Genomic DNA, 22,508 nt, shown 5'->3' on the forward strand with positions numbered 1-22,508 from the left:
TCTTATCACGTTAGGGAAATGCTGCACCATCACATATGTTCATCAGACAAACATAATCACAACCAGAATTTGAATTTTCAGCTTCAATTTATTTACATGAATTTTATCTAATGATCTTTTAGCAAGGGCATAATCTATTTACATTTAACTCATAACTTAGTATGAAAACTGTACAACACAGAGAAAGACAGAAGACAAGATAGTGAATCAACTTATCAATTATGTAGTAGCCTGCTATTTAAAATCAATCATACAGTTGCAATTTTTTTTTTACATCAAATCATACAGCTTTAGAGCTTTAAAATCCAAATAAAACCAGGTATCTGATAGTATGCAACCAAAACCAATCCATAAAACAAACAAACAGAAAAACAAACAAACAAACTTCAGTACTGAACTGAGAATGGTGCGCTATTATAAGCATCACAATGCTGCTGCATCAATAGGAAGATTAATAAGGTCCTCAGAACAGATAAAACATTCACTGCATTTAAAAAAAAGAAAGTCATCAGTTGCACCTGTTGGCCCACAAAAGCACTGACACTGTGTAACACGCAAGTGTTGTGCACAAGTAACATAGCGACTGTATGCTCTCTTAACATATCCACCATTGCTGGCAGAGACGGGGTGGAAATAAAAAGCCTTTTTCGAGATTCCTCTCGATTTTGCAAGTAAGTACACTCAAGATGCCTGAGCATCAACAGTAAGACACACAGAGTGGTTATGCTCTGGGGGTTCCTTGCTGTCCTAAAGCTACGATTCACCATTGCACTTCAAAAAGATCTGACATACTGTAAGAGAAAAAAAAACAAAAAGCAATTTATCTCAGACAGAGAGTGTGAGAGTGAGAGAGACACTAACAATCACATTTACCAGGCATTTCTTTGTTTTGTTTCTTTTTTTTTCAAGATTTTCAGTCCTTTTTTTGTGTCGGGTTAAATAATCCTGATTAACTTCATTCCTTCATATAGATAGCCTTACTTCTCGATGAGGCAATATCATTACATTTAAGTCCATGTTACAGTTACTGGTCCATTTCAAAGTCAGTCCATTTAACAACGCAAGACTGTTCCAAAGCAGCTATGATGTGCGATCTCCCCATAAGAGTATACCTAAAGCTTGCAGGGGTGACGGCTTGACTACTGGTCCAAAACTCCTTGCTGGTCCGAGACATGACTAAATTAAAAAAAAAGAAGCTTAAAGAGATGTTGAGTTTGTCGAAAGCTTGTTTTCTTGGAACTGTTAAAACACAGCTATCACTCACATCTAGTCCGTTCCCTCAGCCTGGGAGCTCACACTGAGCTCTGGATCGACAGGTTTGTGGGGACACAAAGCCAGAAGAGTAAAAGAGTGTGTGAGAGAGCAAAAATAGTGACACGTTTCTGAACTGACTGAGTGTCTTTCGAGTCACATCAGAAACCTGCTTCATGTGCAAGTGAGAGTGGAGACTTGTGTTGAGTTGAGACTGCTGTGAGGTGGGGTGGGGGGGCGGGGAGTGGTAGTGCTTTCAGAATTTTCTGCTGTCCACTCTTTTGCGCTGTCCATAGAAGCCCTGGTCCATCCCGGAGCCAGAAGTCTGAAGTGTTTGCAAAGTGGACATGCTCCCACCAAAGCTCGAGCGTTACGGTGGGAGGGAAAGGCAGCGATCGTTCCGACATTGACCAAATAAATAATAACAACAACAACAACAACCATATAGTCACATACTTCAAAGCCACAGTTTTTCCTGATCGTGGAAGTAATACTGGCAAAGGTTTTTTTTTGTTTTCGAGGATTCAAGTGTTTTCCCTAGGCTCTCTAGGTGACCTCTCGACATGTGAGAATTTGGTTTTGTCAGTTAGAAATTCATTTTTGATTTAGAATTGGAAAATTCTAAGTTCTTTTGCGGCAATATAAGTCCTCCACAATGAGAACTGGTGGCTTGTGTCCAGGTGAGCGCAGTTAGGAGCTTTTAAGTGCTGGACTGCCCGTCTTCTCTGCATCCTTGCTGTCCTTCATGAGTGCATTGAAGACCTGAGGAGCACAAACCACAAGACATACACATGAGATAAAATCCACGAGGTTTGACTTGTTAGGATAACATCTATAAACAGGGGTGACACATAGGTCGGACTGTAAAAAAAGCTATAAAATCATCACATAATAAATTATATGATGATCGAAGTCAAATGTGAAATCCCCTGACTTTTCCCGGGTCATTCGCAGACTAAAGAGCTTAAGTTTCATGACCTCTCATGGATCTAAAAAGCTGTCTGAAAAAACAGTGTAATGGGAAGTATGTGAATTAACTGAAGAAAAAAAGTGCTGCATGGAAAATATTATTTTTGATGAATACTTACTACATTTCCAAAATGCTACAAACAAATTCTCTGATATTCCATGACCTGGGCTAAAGCCTGATCAAATCTGGAATAGCTTTTCTAAAATTCCATGACCTGTGAAAACCCTGTGCAATACAATAAATAAACAAGAAATAAATAAAGGAGTGAGCAAGTGAATAAATACACTACTGTTGAATGACTGCCTGTCCAATGACTGGATTAGAGAATGAATGAATGAATGAATGAATGAATGAAAAAATGAACGAATGAATGAATGAACGAATGAATGAATGAATGAACAAATGAATGAATGAGTGAATGAATGAATTCATTAATTAATAAGTGAATGAGTGAATATACTGTATGCACTAATGACTGGATGAAATAATAAATGACGGAGTGAATGAGCGCAAAAGGAACACACCTGCGCCCACTTCCTGTTGCCGCTGAGCATCTGGGTGGCGGCGATGCAGGTGAAGAGTGCGTCGGAGGGCAGGTGGTCGGGCAGGCGCGTGAGGAACTGCGCCATGTGGATGAAGTCCATCTGCAGCAGCACGTCCTCGAACAGGCGCAGGATGCCCAGGCCCGTGCGGAACAGGAACTCCTCGCCGTCCCGGCAGAACACGTCCCACACGCGGCACGCCACGTCCAGCGGCAGAGGCCGGCTGTACAGCGTGAAGATCCTGGAGGACACACACACACACACACATACACACACACACACAGACAGACACACACACACACACACACAAACACACACACACACATATGTATATGGTCAACATACACCTGCATCAATGATTCCAGTCAGAGAAGATACACTGCACAGATACACTACAGAAACAAACAAGGCTTACAGTGTCACTAATAGAAATTGAAAGGTATAACCCACCATTCCGAAAGTGCACACAAAATACACACACACACACACACACATACAGACATATAAACCATTACTCTAAATGTGTGTTAATCATAAAGAGATTGAAAAGAGCACTTGTCACTCTCCATACACCCTCAAGAGAAAAACCTATAGTTGCTTTTGTGATTTGCCTGACATTTTCTCCACGCTCATATTTATCTGGTTGGTCCCTGGCCTCTACTCACCAGTCTATCAGGTAGAGGTCTGGAGTGAGACTGCAGCTCTTGAAGTGGCTAAACAGCCTGGGGAGGTTCTCCTCAAAGAACACCTCGAATGCAGCAAAGTACTTCATCATCTGATGAGATGAGAAAAAATACATAAACAAAATTAAAATGTACGTATTCATGTACAGTATAATCCTATCACACGTTTACAACAATGACATCATATATAGCCATGCAAAATGTACACTGATATTACTAAAATGCACCAATTTGCCTTTACAACCTTTGGGCTCTTACATTTCCATTCATGACTACTACCACCACATGACTTCACAGTGTCCTGCCTGCAGCTAAGAGGCGAATCAGGTGTGGCTTCTCCCCTTAACATAACAACATGCTATCCAAATCAATCTGAGGATACTATAAATAACTGACAACAAACAAAAGTAATCTTCTGTATTGTCTTTACGAAAACAACAATCAGCATTAAGGCTTTAAGTGAGCAGCTAGCGTGGAGAAGGAGCACTGGCTCGCCTGAGGAAGGCTACGGTAACAGGCCCTACCAGTTCATGGTCCACTCTGAAGAAGGCCAACTGGCAGGGCTTGTTAAGGAGGTTGGCGAAGGCGATGAAGGCGTCAGCTTCCTCCAGGTTGAGGATCAGCACAGCGGCAATGAAGGACATTCCCTGGACCTGGGGTCAAATGTCAAGGGGTCAGGATGGTCATATATGACATCTGGACATGCACAGATTCCTCCTCACACTTCTGTAATCTCTACAACCAGGTGCAGTTTGGTGTGTTTAACAAGGCAGAGGGGCTTTTATCGCACAGCACTATCTAACACATACACACACACATCACATTTACTCTGTACTGAGACGGAATGAAGCGGAATGTAAAGAGAACATTCCTAAGGCAGTTCCATAAAGACTGAGTGACAGATTCTAGAATGTCTACCTGATGACCGAAAGATAGGAAGTCACAGGTTATGTGTGTGTGTGTGTGTGTGTGTGTGTGTGTACTCACGTATCCCACGTCTGGTCTGTAACAGGTATATGCCCCCAGGATACTGTGCAAGACATCATGGTAAGGCCCACCCTGAAAGAGATGGAAGCCAAGAAACACAACATATGGTTAACATAAGCAAACAGACATAAGAAAAACACACACACACTCAGCAAACATAAGTAAATACACACATATATATGTAGACATATATAGACATACAGTATACACACATGCTGTACACTTACAATCACAGAAATACACACATACACTTACACTCACAGAAGCACACACAACCAAACACAAAGTAGTCGTTATCCCCCTCCCCCACACACACACACCCCTTGGTAAGGCCCACCCTGAGGGAGATGAAAGCCAAGAAACACACACACACACACTGGTCAGACATAAGAAAAGCACACACACTTAGCAAACACGAGTAAATACACACAAACATGCTCAAAGACGTATAATAATACTGTATATATGCACAAAGTGGGTGTTTTGTAGCGGAAGTTACTAGGTGATAAAAGCTTGTGAGGTGTAGACCAAGAGGAAACACAGTGCACTGGCCCTGTCTCCTCACCATCCTCCCTCCTTTTGGGTAGGAGTTCAGTTCCTATGTGTGTGCCCATCACCCATACTTACTCTCTGGCCTTTAGTCATTTACTGAACTGAAACGGTTGGGTAGATTTGTGTTACCTTCTGGAAGATGAAGAGGGAGGGGAAAGTGCGTGAGATGTCCAGCTTGATCACATCCAGACTGGACTCGCGGTCCGCCACAGACGCCCCTGATTCGGCTGGAGATGAAAGACATGAGTTGAGGTCAAACACAAGGGCGAGCACAAACGTCCACTGAGCACAGAGATTAAGGGCTGGCACTGATGCAGTCCCTCCAGTAACATTAGATATCCTCTCAGCATGGGGAGTTTTGAACGTGACAGTAAAAGAATTCTTGATGTTTGATTGTGTGTGATTCTAAAATTCCATAATATATTCAAATGGACCCTTAAGAACATTCAATCTTTATTCAACATTTTGGTGTAAGTGTGCCAATGTGGGTGCGTGTGTGCATGTATGTGTGTGAGTGTGTGTGTGTAAGAGACAGACCATAAGTCCTACTTCTGCTGGCATTCAACTCAACACAAACGGAATCAAACGGAAAGTAAACTTTTCAGTTTGAACCTCACACACAAAGATCCTTGGAGAAACACACACAAAAAACCTCTTCTCTCTCTCTCACACACACACACACACACACACACACACACACACACACACAAACTCACCCTCGGTCTCCGTCTCCGAGCCCGTTTCACTGAAACTCCTCCACCGTTCCTTGGCCCTGGAGAGGAAGATCTCGTATAGCTCTGGAGTCGGACAGAATCAGTGGGGGAGAGGAAGAGGATAAGGAGGAAGAGGAGGAGGAGGAGTGGGGGATGAGGAGGAGGAAGAGAGAACAGCGAGAATCCAGACAGTCAGACTGGCTCGGCGGGTTCAAAGAGTTTCCTGGACGTCAGTTCAGAGCTTTAAGCTCCTCCAGGGTAAACTGCAGCTCACAGTGATTGGGGGCTGCACATCCTCAAACCATTTCTCTTTACAGCAGCCAACTCAAAGGCCTGCTCCTAGACACACGCATCAGAGAGAGCGCCGGGATCCAAAGCAGTCTGTTGACATGAGGTTAGGGAGGCAGTCTGTTGTCAGACTGAGATTTATTTTGTTGACTTTGGTAAAGGCTGGCTGGAGTTTACGCAAAGACTGCATCCCGTTTCATTAGGCTCTTCACTGGATGTGTGGTGATGTGTCAATGTTTGGTTTGCTTCTGAGGAACGGTTGATTGCTTCTGTAGCATATCATCATGTGCATTTTTTTTGTCTCAGACTTTTACACACTTACATAGACACGTCAGAATAACAACAATTTTACTTTTAATTGAATTAGCCAAAAGTTATCAGGTAGTAGTTTTTAACTGGCTATTACTGAATTGTGTATAAGGCCCAGAACATTTGACTTAAATTAACAGATTCCAAAACAGCATTGGAACAGTAACTACTACAACAAAACCTGCATCAAGCCATCATCCTTAAACACACGCACACACACACACAGCAGACACACACACACACAGCAGACACACGCACACAGCAGACACACGCACACATGTCCACTTTACCTGGGGTGATGTTGAGCTCGTTCCCAACCGCCAGGCTCCAAACTTTGCCACGGACGTTGGGTGGCAAGCCTTGCCACCACAGCTCCCTCACACGGCGCGTGCCACGCCTGCCAACAGGAGACACATGGGCACATTACACACTGGCAAAGCCTCAATGGGTCAACTCTACCATGTCTCCTCATCTAGAACCTGCACAAGACACCTTTAATACGTCATGTCATTCAGTTCAATCCAATTCAATGTGTTTTATTGGCATAACTGTGCAGTGCACAATCTCGCTAGAGCGCTCTAATATTCTGCCCTTGGGTTCTATAAAGCCATTTGTGGCATGAGACATGAGGCTATACAAATCAACTGAGTTTAATCAATTCCTATTCAAACTTCCTATTGGGCACTATAAATTCATTAGATGCTATTCAGAATCAGCCTATTGTTCAAATGAATCTGGTGAACAGCAGCAGTAACAGCAGAGATGTCAAGTAAAGTTTCCCCAAAAGCTTTGCTGACTTTCAGACGCTACCAATGTTCCACCCGGCAGAACACCCAATCGGCAACTGGATTTGCATTTCCTGAACAGACTGGTGTTTACATTCAGCTGCCCCCAGTGCATTTGGTTCACTTGTGCAGAGCCTCTGAGAGAGAGGAGGAAGGAATGCTGCATATTCCCAAACAGTGTTTCACAATGCAGGGCATTATTATGTGGAAATGATTCACCCTTTTGCAGTTCTATACAAAATTCATGACTGTTGAGACGTTGATGAGGGCGGTGTGTTTGCGTAAATCTGTGTGTGTGTGTGTGTGTGTGTGTGTGTGTGTGCACACGTGTGCTTGTGTGTGTGTGTGTGTGTACATGTATGTATGTGTGTGTGTGTGTGTGTGTGTGTGTGTGTGTGTGTGTGTGTGTACATGTATACGTGTGTGTGTGTGTGTGTGTGTGTGTGTGTGTGTGTGTGTGTGTGTGTGTACGTGCATACGTGCGTGTGTGTGTGTGTGTGTGTGTGTGTGTGTGCTCACATGCTCTCCCAGTTGGGCAGGATCTCGTTGTTCCAGGCCACCATGGCGCTGGCGATGCTCTCCTCCTGCTTGAAGCGCTCCTTCATCATCTTCTTCTTCCTCTGGGCCTCTTTCAGCTCTGCAGCACAAACACAAATAAATAAATAAACTCAAATCATAATAAAATAAGCAACAACAACAACACACACATTCAAAAATACATTTGCAAGTAAAATGTTTATGATTGTATAATATGATTTGTATGGCTGAAATAGCAGTGCTTTTCTATGCCTGTGCGCGCCTTCTTGGATGCTTTCCAGAAATTCAATTAAATTCACCACATCAATCAGATGTTGCCATTCATTGCTGTGATTTCCATGTCACTGGCTTTACAAAACAGATGTCAATACTGCCCAGTCCAATCAAACAGAAATAACTTCTGTGTGTTCAGGACTCATTTTTTTGCCGAGCCTAGCCGATGCATTTCCAGTTGGATTTGAATGCTGAGGAGGCCTGATCTGGGGTCAGGGTTTTGGCTCCGGCACGTGGTGGTGGTGGTGGGCTTAACCGAGCGCTTTCATCTGACTGCAGCTCGGGGTTAGGCTTTAACACACACACTGGAAGTGTGACAGTCTTGAGTTACGCTCAGTGCTGGAATTCAGGGCTTAGAAGTTTACTCATTCTGAGTAATCCACACTGAGTTAGACTGCCTAGTGTCCTATTAAGGGGACATGAGTTAGACTGCCTAGTGTCCTATTGAGGGGACATGAGTTAGACTGCCTAGTGTCCTATTAAGGGGACATGAGTTAGACTGCCTAGTGTCCTATTGAGGGGACATGGGTTAGACTGCCTAGTGTCCTATTGAGGGGACATGGGTTAGACTGCCTACTGTCCTAATGAGGGGACATGGGTTAGACTGCCTAGTGTCCTATTGAGGGGACATGGGTTAGACTGCCTAGTGTCCTAATGAGGGGACATGGGTTAGACTGCCTACTGTCCTATTGAGGGGACATTGAGGGGGCTTTGAAAGTGTAGACACACTACTTGAGTTTGGACTTCATGGACCAGTAGGAGTTCAGCACAAGCAACAGCCAGTCCAGACCTCTCTGATGCCCTTCTACTACTGACCTAGCAATGCAAGCCTTTTGTCATTATCATACGGTCGGTCATACCTGAGAGCCCAGTACTACCCCCCACCCTCTTTTTAAGGTGTAGCCCGTCTGGAAGTGTGCAAGGATTAAACTTAATGAGCAATGTTGCAAGGGATGGCTTAATGAGCGATGCTGCTTGTGCACTTCCCGACTGATCGGGGCAACACATTTCTATTTCAAGGACACCGATGACAAAAACACTTTTCACAATCGCAGGAGTGGCCCTTTTGAGTCGTCCTTTGTGTCACAAGAGTGCGTTGGGTTTACATCACAGTAAGGGGTCACGGCAATCAGTCCAACTTGACTTAACATGTTGACAGAATTAGTGGTTACGTTTAGTGTGTAAGAGCTAATTATAGGGGACGTACTTCACAAGCCTGTGTGTGCGGGACACTGACGAAGAGGTCACGAGAGGTCAACCTGACTTGACTGAGGATTTGAGGTTTGGGTGTTACGTCTGCTGGCACGAGGTTCAGCGTGTGTGAGTCTGCTGGGATGGTGTTGATGTGGTAGGTGAGTTGATGCGGTAGGTAAGTATGTGTGTGTGCGTGTGTGTGTAAAAGAATACTCGCCTCTCTTCTTGGCCTCGGCCACCATCTCGTCGTACTCCTGCCTGTGGCGCTGGGCCTCCTCTGAGGACTTTGCCGGAAGGTTCCTGGAGGAAGACAAGAGGGCACAGCACAACGCAGTCAGCCAGCCAGCCAATCACAGACCACCAAAACAAATCACATGACTTACCGACACACAAACAACACAACAGAGAGAGGTGTGTGTGTACTTGAAGTAGATAAGTGTGTTGTTGCCTGGAAAAGACCATCTGAATGGCATGAGGCCAATCACATGATAAAGCCATAAATCTCTGCTCCTATCCCAAACAGAAAGAAGATATCCAACATACCACAGGAAGATATATCACTGAGCTATGAGGTCATACAAAGGAAGCTGAACGCTGGGCCCAACAAATCTCATGACTTCCCATGTGTCAAGCAGAGAGAGAAAGAGAGAGGGAGAGAGAGAGAGTATATGTGTGTGTGTGTGTGTGTGTGTGTCAGTGTGAGTGTGTTTAAGTGTTTTACGTAGCAGTGTGTGTGCTAGCTCAGGCTGAGCCCTGCCTTCGGGTGGCCATTCATAGTTAATCACGAGCGGCGTCCTTGAGGGCGAAACACAATCACTCCTCCCAGCTTTATCACACGCTTCTGCGTAGAGTGTGCCCTTCACACGCACACACACACACACGCACACTCCTAAACCTAAAAACACACACACACACACACACATACTCCTAAACCTAAACACACACACACACACATACAGACGTTCATACACAGGCACATGCAGAAACCCAAACCACATACAGAGGCATGCACACACACACCCTCATGCACCTACTACAAACACATGCATGTGCACACACAACACACACACCCACCCACCCACCCAGCCAAGCAAACACACACACACACTTACTAGTAGCCATCTTAAAAGAGAGGGCAAGCTCCCTGTGACTCTACTACAAGTGTCTGTTCACGTGAAAGCTGCTGCCTCAGTGCCAAGTCCAGGCAGCCCTGGCTGAGCACCAGATCAGTGATACAGATCTCTCTCCCCTCCTCTGTCTGGACCTCAAATTAGGACTCAGAACAACACAGCGGCACTGCGGCAAGGTCAACAAAGTCATCATTATAAGTCACAACCAAGAGCCGGTAACCCATATTACACTTCGCCTATACCTTTACAACTTTACTTGTTTTTAAAACACTCCAGTTTCAGACAGTTTCCAGACATTTCATCTCAAAGTTGAGCAAACAGTAAGGCAATATATACGTATTGATGTTCACAGAGAAAGCACAAAAGCTCGCATTACGAGGGCAATGTAGAGGCATTTTAAGCCCCTAGAAAAAGCTAACTCGACATTTTCTATCAAACTAATCAGTAGCCAGCAGATGACACGCTGACCTGGTTACCAAGCAACCAACTGTGTGGCCCCCCAGCATACGGCTGCAGATATTCTAAAGGAACGCGGCTCTCCGGAGGTGGGGGGAGGGGGGGGCGAATAGATCAAAAGAGTGACCCGACACGGGATTTGCCTCTGGTGGTTCCCCATCAAGACTTCACATTAAATGGGTTCCTAGAGGAACATTATTGAAAGGCTTAATTTAAGAAGCATTTTTTATAGGCTAAGTTGACTAGCCAACAGCTAACACACTTGTCTCGAGAACACCACCATTGTGGGTAGCATGGGTGTGGATAAAAGCTAGCCACCAGCTAGCTCACTACAGAACTGAAAGCCTTACAAGCTAAGCTCACACCTTAAAAGAGTTAAAAAAAAACAACAACACAATGTTAAGAGACAATAGCCATGCTAAGTCCTCCACTAAAGGGGTTAACCCTCATGCTAACTGAAGCATTACTCTTTACAGTCCATTAAGAATGGGAGGCCCTTCTACACCATTACCCTTTAATGTAATCAACAATTCCTTTACTGCTACAGAAGAAATCCATAAGTACGGGAACATGCTTTACGTTAATGGAACATGCAGGCAGTGAAGCGATTACTCTTTTATAACATTGAATGAGAGAGTTTTTATCGTCCTTTCAATCTCATCTCATCCTGCTGCTCTATACATTAGTGCACATCCTATATGCCTTAAGGCAGTATGCCTCCGTGAGGTACACAATATAATGCACATTCATTCAAAAAGGTATATTAGTATATTCATAAAAGAGCCATTTGGTGCATTCATTAATAAGTGGTGCATTCATTAATAAGTGGTGCGTTCATAAATGATGGTTAAGTTCACTTCTGTGTATAACTGACTATTGATGATATACTGTATGGCCCAAGGAGAATAGTGTTTGTGAGAAAGGCTGTCTGCCATGTGATAGCCTATAATAGGCCCAGCAGTTATGCACTTCAGCAGATGCCACTTATCCCAAGCAACTGGCAGGACAATGGAAGCATACAGTCATCAGGATATCAGAATATGAGCTTCTTATGAACTGGAGTCAGGGCTGCAGTGGAATAAGAAGGGCCATGCTGTGTGTGTGTGTGCATGTGTGCGTGTGTGTGTGTGTCTTATCCAAAGCAATTCAAGCACAATCACGGCGCCTGGTTATCAGAAGAATATGAGCCATGACCACATTAATGGTACCATTTGGTGTGTCTCTCGGTGTACACAAACGTGTTTGTGTGTGTGTGTGTGTGTGCTGACTCATTCAAGTCTCTCTGTTACGTGTCATTTTGTGGGGTGTGATATGTGTAAAGTATGTGAGAAGGGTGTGTAGCCAAGGTGTGTGTGACTGGGATTGTGTGTGAAAGTATGTGTGTGTTAACCATAAATGTGTCCCTCCGCAGATGGAAGGATGTGGGTCAGTGCTTCACGTGGGTGTTTGTGTGTGAGGAGTATACTGTATGTGCAACGTATCTTGGTTAGTGTGTGTGTGTGTGTGTGTGTGTGAGAAAGCGTGAATGGAGTTTAACTTTCGCCTCCATTCCATTTGTGTTCTGTCTGTTAAACATTGTGCAAGCATGGCTGCCACACACACACGCACATGCACATGCACATGCACACACACACACACACACACACACACACACACACAAGAAGCTTTTCAACTTCTCAGTAGCAAAGGAAAAGGGGCACCCTTGGCAAACCACAAGACAAATATTCCTGTTCCTCTTTCGCAGCACACTGTAGCATGAGATGTGTAGATCTGAGTGTGTTGACTCATTCTGGTCTACCCAGTGTACGTGTGTGTGCATGTACTGTATGTGAGTGTGCATGCATGAGAATATATACTGTATGTATATACATGTATATATGTATGTATGTATAACTGCATATATGTACAGTATGTGTGACTGCATATATGTGTATGTATATATAGAAGTGTTTCAGTTTATGACTGTGTGTGTGTGTGTGCACATGTGTGTGTGTGTGTGTGTGTGTGTGTGTGTGTGTGTGTGTGTGTGTGTGTGTGTGTGTACTCACGCTGGTCTGTCCTCCAGTATGAGGGCAGTGGTGGAGAGCGGCTCAAACTCCAGGTTCTTGCGGCGGCCCGGTCCCCCGTGGGCCGCCAGGGAGGGGGGAGAGTGGCCCGACTGGGCACGCTTGGCCTCGTACTCCTGCACACAGGACACACACACACATGAGGCTCACTAATACACACACACAGACATATCACCACACACACACACACACCCACACGTCTATCTGTGTCCACACACGCAAACGCCTATATATGTCCACACACACAGACGCACACACACACACACACACACACACACACACACGCCTCTCTATGTCCACACACACACACACACATACACACGCGTCTATCTGTGTCCACACACACAAACACACACACACCTACCTGTCTCCTTCATACATACTCAGAGAAACACACATACACACCTGTCACCCTCACACACACACACACACACACACACACACACACACACACCATAATGCAAACACATCCTCCATAAAAACAACACCCATTCATAATCATGTCACACAGAAGCAGTAAATGCAGATCAGTATGCAGTAAAGGCAGATCACAGTTGATCTGACACACACAGGCTGGGAGGAGCAGTGAAATGGGAGCGTCCCGGCTTTGCGCGGCGGGAAAGCTGGGAGCTGCTGCTGCTTGTTTTGGAGCGGAGCGCTTTTCAAGCAAAAGAGGGCACAGCCGACTCGCATACCTTGATCATAAGGCTCATACTCAGACATACACACACACACACGTACACACACACACACACACTCTCAAACTCTCTCTCACACACACACACACACACACACACACACACACACGCTAAAACACAGCAGCCTCAGGGTATGAAAGGAAGCATGGCCTACTGTGTGTGTGCATGTGTGTGTCTCATGAGAGAGACAAAGCAAAGGAGAACATATATGTGAGGATGTCTACGAGCCTGTGTGAGAGAAAGTGAAGGAGATTTGTGTGTGTGTGTGTGTGTGTGTGTGCTATTTGTGAACACAGTGAGAAAGACTGCATATGCGCACTGCCTGGAGGAGCAAAGAGAAAGCGACTGAGTTAATTCCAGCATCATCCTGCATAATCATCCCCACCCAGGGGAGCCTGCCATAGCCGAGGAGTTCCCATCTACACTGCACCCACCGCTGCACCAGTCAAAATACTGTGTGTGCGAGTCTGTGTGTGTATGAGAGAGAGAGAGAGAGTGAGCGTATTAAGCCTATGTAACCTAAACAAATATAAAGGCTACATTGTCAATAATACTGTTCAACAAATCAAACTTGGCATTGTCATTATCAAGACATCAGCACTTTTATCCAACGTTCAGAAGTTTGCCCTCGATCACTGACCAGTGTCATAAAAAGGTTTATCATTCATCTCCAAGTCTACTGGACAAATAATTCTACTTCACCGGCCAAAAGAACTCCGTTTCAGATGGTGGTTCCGAGACTGTTGTGTCAGCTATCGGAATGGGTCTGGCTGCAAAACTCTGACGCATCAACGGAGTAACACGATAATAAATGAAGTCAGCAGATTTCTTCGCGATGGTGTAATGGACACACCAGGAGGCCTGAGACTCTGGAAGCCCTGACATCTCCCTATCAGTCTTGACTTGACTCTTAAAACACGTCACAGCTCCCGTGGTTCGGGATTCGGGAAGACCGGGGCGAGGCGCTTGAAAACACTCAGACCAAACAAGGCTGGGTGTGGACGCACGTGGGAAAGTAACGGTAACTGGACGGACGGACGGACAAGACTAACAGACTGACTGACGAACGGACGAGCACAGAGACGGGTGCATGGCATGGGGGCGGTGACGAGTCGACGGTAAACGCGTCACAAAGAAAACTTTCACTTCCTCCTTCCCCTTCTCCTCCTCCGGGCACTGAAGCAGAGATGGAACGGGTGGACATGTGCGTCGAGCAGACGGACCCACAGACAGACAGACTGACAGACAGACAACAGAGCGATGGGGGGATGCGAGGACAAACGGAGAGAGAGAGAGGAGGGAGGGAGAGAAGGAGGGGGAAGTCTGCGAGCGGAAGTGAAAGCTTTTCGCTGCCCCATGCACGGCCAGAATGCTTGGAGGAAGAGATGACGGAGAGAGGGAGAGAGAGAGAGAGAGAGAGAGAAGATAAGCGAAGGAAAAATAGTGAAAAAGCGGCGAAGAAGTAAAAGGTCCTACCGCCGGGCCTAAGAGACTGGGTGTGGAAACAGATGTTAGGCTGCCCTGGTTACTGTCCTAAACGAGAGAAAGGAGAGAACAACCAGAGAGAGAGAGAGAGAGAGAGAGAGAGGATTGAAAGAGAGAGAGGAGGGTGAGGGACAGGGATAGGGAGAGAGAGAGAGAGAGAGAGAGAGAGAGAGAGAGAGAGAGAAAGAGAGAGAGAGGGAGAATGTAAGTAGACTCCGACCCCAGACCTCAATGGAAACATCACACACACACGCACACACAAACACACACGCACGCACACACGCACACAAAAAACAACACAACACAACCATAATGAAAACAGCCTCGGGTCCTGGTCCGCCTGAAAAGCAACCGTGTATCTTTAAAGAAAAACATAAATACAGTACACACGTACACACACAACTACAAAAACACCCCTGCAATAGGACACACAGAACACAGACTACTAAGGTAGCCACCCTACACATGATCACATGCTCAGAGTCTGACTCGGAGCACTTAATAAACACATTAGCGGTTTCCCCAGGGATGTTTCCCAGGGCTGCAATGGTGTCCTGGGAGGACTGGGGACTGTGCACTCACAGTGTGAGCCACAGCAAGGGCACTTTAGGACGGGGGACGAGTGGCTCAGTCTCAGACAGGCTGTAATCTTGTGTGTTACTTTGTGTGTGTGTGTGTGTGTGTGTGTTTCTCTGTATGTGTGAATGTCTGTAGGTGGAAGGGCATCGTCATTAGTTGTTGTTGCTCTGTGTGTGTGAAGGGCGTTGTTGCCATCAGTTGTTGAGTGTGTGTGTGTGTGTGTGTTTGGGGGGGATGACTGTCATTAATTAGTGTGTGTCTGTGTTTCTGCATGTGTCTGTGAATGTGTGTGTGTGTGTGTGTGTGTGTGTGTGTGTGTGTGTGTGTGTGTGTGTGTTTGTGTGTGTGTGTGTGTGTGAGGAGGACAGCGGGTGATTGGCTAATAAGGCCAATTTATGCTGGAATGAATTTTTCACACACATAGAACATCATCTGACAGGAGCAGCGACCTCCCAACTCTCTCAGCTCACACCGCCACTCCAAAATGCCTCACAGCCTCGGTGGCTGGAGCGTGTCTGTGTGTATCTGTCTGTGTGTGTTTCTCTGTGTGTGTGTGTGTGTGTGTGTGTGTGTTCGCATGGGAGGAAAATAACAAGGGATGTGTGCATGGAGGAGACTAACCCACTGACTCAAAAAGAGCTTTAGAGCTCACTCCTGTGTGTGTGTGTGTGTGTGTGTGTGTGTGTGTGTGTGTGTGTTGGGGGGGGGGGGGGGGTCTATCTGTCTATGTGTGTTTGTGCGTGTATGTGTGTGTGTGTGTGTGTGTGTGTGTAAGAGAGGGAGAGAGAGAGAAAGAGAGAGGGAGGGAGAGGGAGAGGGGGAGAGGGAGAGAGGCAAAGAGGCAGAGAGAGAGAGAGAGAGAGAGAGAGAGAGAGAGAATAATCCCAAACCTAATTGAGCAAAGATTAAAAACTTCATCTCAAAATAACAAGCCTTGTTACAAGATTGTATCCCAAAGGAGCAGGGCTGATATCAGGACTCGGGGGTATCTTATTTCCCTGCTGAAACACTCGTCGTCTGCAAGCTCTGCAATTAGATGTTATCCCCATCACATCAGATTACAGTGTAACTGAGAGGACATCTGCATCAGACATCACATGGGGTGGTGAGGATGGTTACGATCTGAACATATCCACAACACTGAGTTAACCATCTGATGATCCTCTTCCTTCTACTGACTGAGCCAGGGCATTGGGGACCTGCTGACACTGGCACAATTAAGGCTCTGTTTCATCAGAGGGGTCATCCCCTGGCTGGACCTCTCTGGTCAGGGTTTAGCACTAACTCAGGCGTGTCCACAGTCTGGCCCGCGGGCCAAATGGCGGATTTGAAATGCCCCCCTGGCCTCTCTCACAAGATACAGCAACAATGGCCCGCCATGGTGCTGCCTGCCCCACAGTACAGCATTGGACCGCATGAGGACACAGGCCCACCACATGATGACAGCATTCACTAGGGCTCGCAGTCGCAAAATAATGATCAAGAAATTAAACTTGTCTCTCAGTATTCAGTCAGTGGCATCTGACAGGGCGACCACTTTCAAGAGCTGACTTATTGTTATGTGCCCTGCATATCAAAGAGAGCTCATAAGTTATGTAGAAATTGTCTTATCATGCACTTCCTTCAACACGCTACTATCTCTCTTGATTACATCTGATTGTCACTTGATAACTTAGTGGTTGCCACTGCTGCACGGTCATCCTCTATTTAACAGGGTAATTGTACTATTTATTGTACTCTAATGTCTCCTCTTTACACTGCAGCTTTACTGGCAGTCCTCAACTGTCACTCACTTTGAATTGCAGATGTTTACAAATGTGACTGAAAACGTATTTGGTCCTCAAGTATTGACATAAAACTCGTTTTTTTAAAAAAAGAGTTTGACCATCCCTGGCCTAACCCCTGGCTGCTGACACTAACACTAAAACAACGACACACTTCCTTTGAGACGGATCATTTTGCACAATCACAGACTATTCCTATTGGCCTCTATGGATAAGGTTCCACACAGACAGACAAACACTCCCCCTCAGCTTGACTTAAAGCCCTGAACAGCTGCTCTTACAGAAGGCTTTGGCTGTGTGTGTGTGTGTGTGTGTGTGTGTGTGTGTGTGTGTGTGTGTGTGTGTGTGTGTGTGTGTGTGTGTGTGTGTGTGTGTGTGTGTGTGTGTGTGTGTGAAAGAGTATAGCGTGTCTGCAAGAGAGTACCTCAGAAAAGTTTAACTGTAGCCTTGTGCTTGTTCTAACCCGATTTCTATACAACAGGTAGGTAGCCCAACATCTCACAGTTTAACCATTACCTACAGATCCTTGTCATCAAGTGAGGCATTAAGAGTCCGCCTCCCTCTCTCATTCATTCACCCACACACACGCACACACACACACACACACACACACACACACACACACACACACACACACAGACATCAAGGGCCTAGAAAATCAAGAATAGGTCAACATTAAAGTGGCTTCTGCTATTTAAAAGACCCTGCACCATGCAAATCCACACAAGCCGTTGACCACAGTGAAAAGGCATTAACTCCCCCATAACCGACACTGCAAAACCCTCACCCACTCACACACAGACATGCACGTGTGTTTGCCTACGTGTGTATGTGTTGTTTATGTGTGTGTGTGTGTGTGTCTGTGTGTGCCTGTGTGCGCGTACGTACATACGCACATGTGAGTGTGTGACTAGGCACCCTTCTGCCTGCATACCTATGCACTAACACTATGCTGTGAGGAACTGAAAGTCAAACACAGAAGCCTCGACGCTGACGGTCAGGAGAGAAAAGGGAAGGGCGGTGATCTGGGTCATTGGGGCCCCAGAACTGCAGGTCCACTCGGTGTACTGTAGCCAGGGACCGTCATACAGTATACTCACAGAACTCGATATCTGTGCGGGGCTGTAAGCGGCTTTGCATGACAGTATCTCGTACGTGAGTCAATAGTGGAGTCATGGGATGGGAGTCATTTTACCTCTGACCAAGTGAGTCTACAATGACTAAACAGTGAGCAAATAAATCTGAGTCGGAATTAGGCTACCAAATCACTGGAAGTGTGAATGTGGTTTTATGAACATGCTGGATAGATTGACCAAGGCCTAACGCCAGTGGAGTTGCTTATGTGACCTCTTCAATAACATAGAAGACAGTATGAGAAATAGCCTGTTTGATTTACTAAGCTTTTTAGGGATGTAGCGATGCACAGTGAATCGGCTAAAAATCGATACACATGTGTGAAAATGACCACCGGTTGAGAAAAATGAATGGTGATGCAACTACGTTATCCAAATATAAATAAATAACAACTTCATAGGTTTGTCCTTGTAGAGCCATGTGCAACTTTACCAAAGACAGAGTAGCCTATAGAAGTTGCCTACCTTCCACAGCCTCTCTTTGACCCTGTTTCTCTGTCTCAACGGACACACCGCTCCACAGCATGCACATTAAATCCAAACTACAGTATTAGCACGCTGCACACATTTGACATCAAAACTGAGTTCTCATCATCTTAAAGGTACTGTAAGAGATGTTGGTGATGTTTTATGTGACAAAAAATTTTTTATCTTAGAAAACATCGCTCAGAGCTGTTGGTGCCTAATGCAGTTTAACAGCACCCAGGCAATAATATATCTGCATAATGCGTGCGTTCATGAATTAATGAAGTATTTTTTAATATATATCAGTAGTTTATAACAAAATAATAAGATAATGATAACAATATGAATATTACAATACTATTATAGGCCATGTAGTCAAAATGCCTCTCCCCCCTCCGGTCAGGCACCTATCATATCTCCTGTGGGAAAGACTGACTTATTTAACTAAAAACATTGTGAGAAAAGCACATTGCGAACTTAAAATCGTGAATCATATCGAATCCTGAGCGTATCGTTACATCCCCACTAAGCTTCAAGATTCAGATTTTAATTTGATAACGAATCTTTGATGACTCCAAGGAAATGTGAAAATGCATGAACACATCAGTTAACTTCAGCTAAGCGTCTGGAATAAATATTAACAGGACTCATGCAGTGCATAACAACATCTGGCAAACAGCCACAACAACTGCAACTGATAGTTTAAAGCATACTGTGAGGAACGAAATATTAAATAGCAAAGCAGGGTTTTCACCAGCTGTAGGCTAACATGTTCACCGAGGCCACTTGTCAAGGCCTTACAACCCCGACACTCCTCCACTCTCTCTAGTTCCCAACCATACTGGCAGCTGACCGTAGTTCCATGGTGACCCACTCCTATCTGAGAACTCACCTGCTGAATAGTTCTGGAATCCTTTGGGTTGTTCTCTCTGGGGGGAACCTTTCCAAAGAGCTTCCAGCCTGGAGCACTCTGTTGCTCACATTGCTTCTTTGAAAACAAGCCCCTGTCAACAGAAACCATATATGTTTTACACAAGAGATGCTCCATAATGCATGTGATAAATGCTATGTCACATGACATAGGTTAACCAATGACAACCGGAGATTTAGTCAGTAACATGCTTTGGAAGGGTGTCTATAAAGAGGTCATGAACTTTAACCTAAAACTGTGAAGGAAATACTAGGCCTACAGGAATATCACATTCTTATTTAAGAATGATTCCAACTTCCTCAATTGGTATACAGTTGAACTACTAATGCACATGAAAATCAGCTACTTTGTATTCAGGCTAAAAATAACCATGAATGGAAATTCAACATGCCTTGTTGAGACCTAGTCAAAGGCGATACAGGCAGCACATAGCCTACCTGGCTCCAATACCAGCCAGTCTGTGCAACTGTTAAATGTTGAATGAGATAGGCCACGTCTTGCCCAAAAGACGGTGGTGTGCTATTACAAGGCCATTGTTGGCAACCTCACTCGGGGACAGGGTGTCCTTTTTTATGGGCCAAGGTAACCTATATTGTTTACACCGGTAATAAATGTTGCTAGCTAACCAAAATCACATTATTGTTATTGTGGAATTGTGCCACTATTGCGAAGTGAGTTTTGTTGGACACGTAGACAACAATAACAGCACATTGTCATATACAGTTAGTAAAGTAGCTGGCACTTATAATCATACCTGCCAAAGAAATCACTGATGCCATGCTTTTTCTGTTTGGACAGCTGATCAGAGGAGACGGCTGAGGCGACAGTCATCCCCCCCGGTATGTTGTCTGGGGCGCTCTGGCGTCGGCTGATTTCATACGTGTTCCTAGAGTTCAGATTGACATCCATGAAATGTAGGTCCCGCTCCGCAGCGGGGCGCAGGAAAGCGTTGCTGCTCTCCGGGCTCAGCGGTGTGGAATCGCAGCTTAGAAAGTGCGTGCTATGGGTGATAGATTTAAGAGACTGTGGCCTAGCGGTAACGCTAGTTTCCCTATCAGGCCCAAAGGTGAGTTCAACCGTCGGGACTGGGTCATCTCCGTGAATCTGACGTGATGGAGAGGTGCCTGAATCGTCAAACACATCACTGTCTTCTTCCTTCAGCAGTTCGCCTATGCAGGACTCCAAGGTCCTGCATTCAGTGCGGCTGCTTTGCGGCACTGGATGGGGCAAGGGATTTTCCACCAGCGGATTTGATAGACATGCCTCGGTTACTCGAGGTTGTGTCGAGGCCTCCAACCCTTCCCTATTCTCTGTTGACATAACTTCTCCGTTAGCCATTTTAATGTTACCTACTTTTTCTACAGGCTCCCTCTGAGATTCGCTGACAGGGGAGTGCTGCCCGGCGTCGTTCATGTTCCCATTGCGTAGCGTCAGCGGCTCAGGTTGTGAGGCCTGGCACCGGCAAATCTGCTGATGCTCGTGTCCATCACACGATGGTGACAAGTGCGGTGTGCTGTATATCTCCTGGTTAGAGTTTGATGTGTCTTTTTGCATATCCCGGTCCGTGCTACACTTGGGTTGCCCCACAGTCCCGGCAAAGTCCCGAGGGTGAGCCTCGTCTGTGTCCGGTTGACAGTCTGCAACATCAGCAGCGCCAGACGGGCTTCCTGCTGAAGTACCCCGACCTCCGGCCGTTGATTCAACCATTGACTGTCTCACTGACTCGGTAACCCTGTTCAAAGAAGAGTCGATGTGTCGGTCTGAAGTGACACAATTGTTTTTAGTTCCAGCAGATGTCCCTTTTGCTACGAAGCCAAGCATTGTGCTACCAACCCCACTACACTCATCCCCTCCATGAAGTCCCGCTGCACCGCGACCAGTGGCATATTCTGCATTTCTTTCATCCAAATCCGTCTTGTCATCAAAACAGACCCTGAACACGCCTTTGTCACCACTAACGTTGCGTTCAGAGGCATCGACAGTTAGTCCAGAGAGAGAGAAACCCGTTTCCGTGTTTTCGTTCACATCAGTTGACAATGTCAGTTGCGAAGCTCCATTCTCGGCATTTTCCATTTCATTCACGAACCGTTCATCAAATCCACGACGCCATTTCTAACATGTATTTCTGTGGAAAGCACCGACATAAACGTACATAATGTGTTTTGATGCTTAACCGTCCATTTGACGCTGAGCTCTGAAAGATGAGAAACCGGTAGCCACCTTCTCTAGCCATGTCCGGAAGCCATTTTGAAATTCCAATGACGTAGGTTGTGGATGGTTGATTACAAGACGCGCGTGGCTTGGAGCGACATCTGGTGTCTGTTTTAAACTCCTACATTGGCAAATAGCCATGATTGTCCACTCCTCGCATCAAACATTTACTGTAAGAAATAATTTAAAAGCTTATACCAGGGTTGCATGCGGAATATGACAACATAATTTTAGATAGATTAATTACAGGTTATATGGTTAGGCCTACGTCATTGCAAACTATAATATCTTATGTCTACCTGTCACTAATTCGAACCGATTAGGATTACCCAGACAGGGATCCAGACAGGGATGAGATAGGCCTAAATTAAAGGCTACTATCAGGGTTGAATAACCTAAATAGACAATAACCTAATTGTAAGACAGTGCAAAGGAATTCAGTTGAACTATGAGTAACTAGCCTATCTAATACCCTTGGATGATTAA

The 22,508-nt window shown here is 45.5% G+C and overlaps 1 protein-coding gene across 2 annotated transcripts; it reads right to left on the minus strand.

Annotated features, from left to right (window-relative positions):
- Positions 1–74: 74 nt before the first annotated feature.
- Positions 75–22,053, minus strand: tbc1d12b (TBC1 domain family, member 12b). Of its 2 annotated transcripts, XM_062526174.1 has the most exons (14): positions 20,566–22,053; positions 19,773–19,884; positions 14,911–14,967; positions 12,719–12,852; positions 9,302–9,384; positions 7,600–7,717; positions 6,586–6,692; positions 5,702–5,782; positions 5,115–5,212; positions 4,434–4,505; positions 3,971–4,099; positions 3,429–3,538; positions 2,746–3,004; positions 75–2,013 (listed from the first exon to the last, which is right to left on the minus strand). In XM_062526174.1, exons 1-14 carry the CDS (start codon positions 21,882–21,884, stop codon positions 1,942–1,944), a joined length of 2,751 nt encoding a protein of 916 aa, XP_062382158.1. In that variant the 5' UTR covers positions 21,885–22,053; the 3' UTR covers positions 75–1,941. The 2 variants fall into 2 exon arrangements, with proteins under 2 accessions (XP_062382158.1, XP_062382159.1); XM_062526175.1 differs by lacking the exon at positions 14,911–14,967.
- Positions 22,054–22,508: the final 455 nt, after the last annotated feature.

Source organism: Sardina pilchardus, chromosome 22, assembly GCF_963854185.1.
Source record: "Sardina pilchardus chromosome 22, fSarPil1.1, whole genome shotgun sequence".
NCBI lineage: Eukaryota > Metazoa > Chordata > Actinopteri > Clupeiformes > Clupeidae > Sardina > Sardina pilchardus.

Bases quoted from the DNA above. Each gene is read 5' to 3' on its own strand.
- tbc1d12b (XM_062526174.1), bottom strand. From the start codon at position 21,884: ATGGAAAATGCCGAGAATGGAGCTTCGCAACTGACATTGTCAACTGAT. The intron at 3,539-3,970 runs GTAGGGCCTGTT...TCATCTCATCAG, and splicing joins TCAGAGTGGACCATGAACTG to ATGATGAAGTACTTTGCTGC. The intron at 3,005-3,428 runs GTGAGTAGAGGC...TGTGTCCTCCAG, and splicing joins GACCTCTACCTGATAGACTG to GATCTTCACGCTGTACAGCC.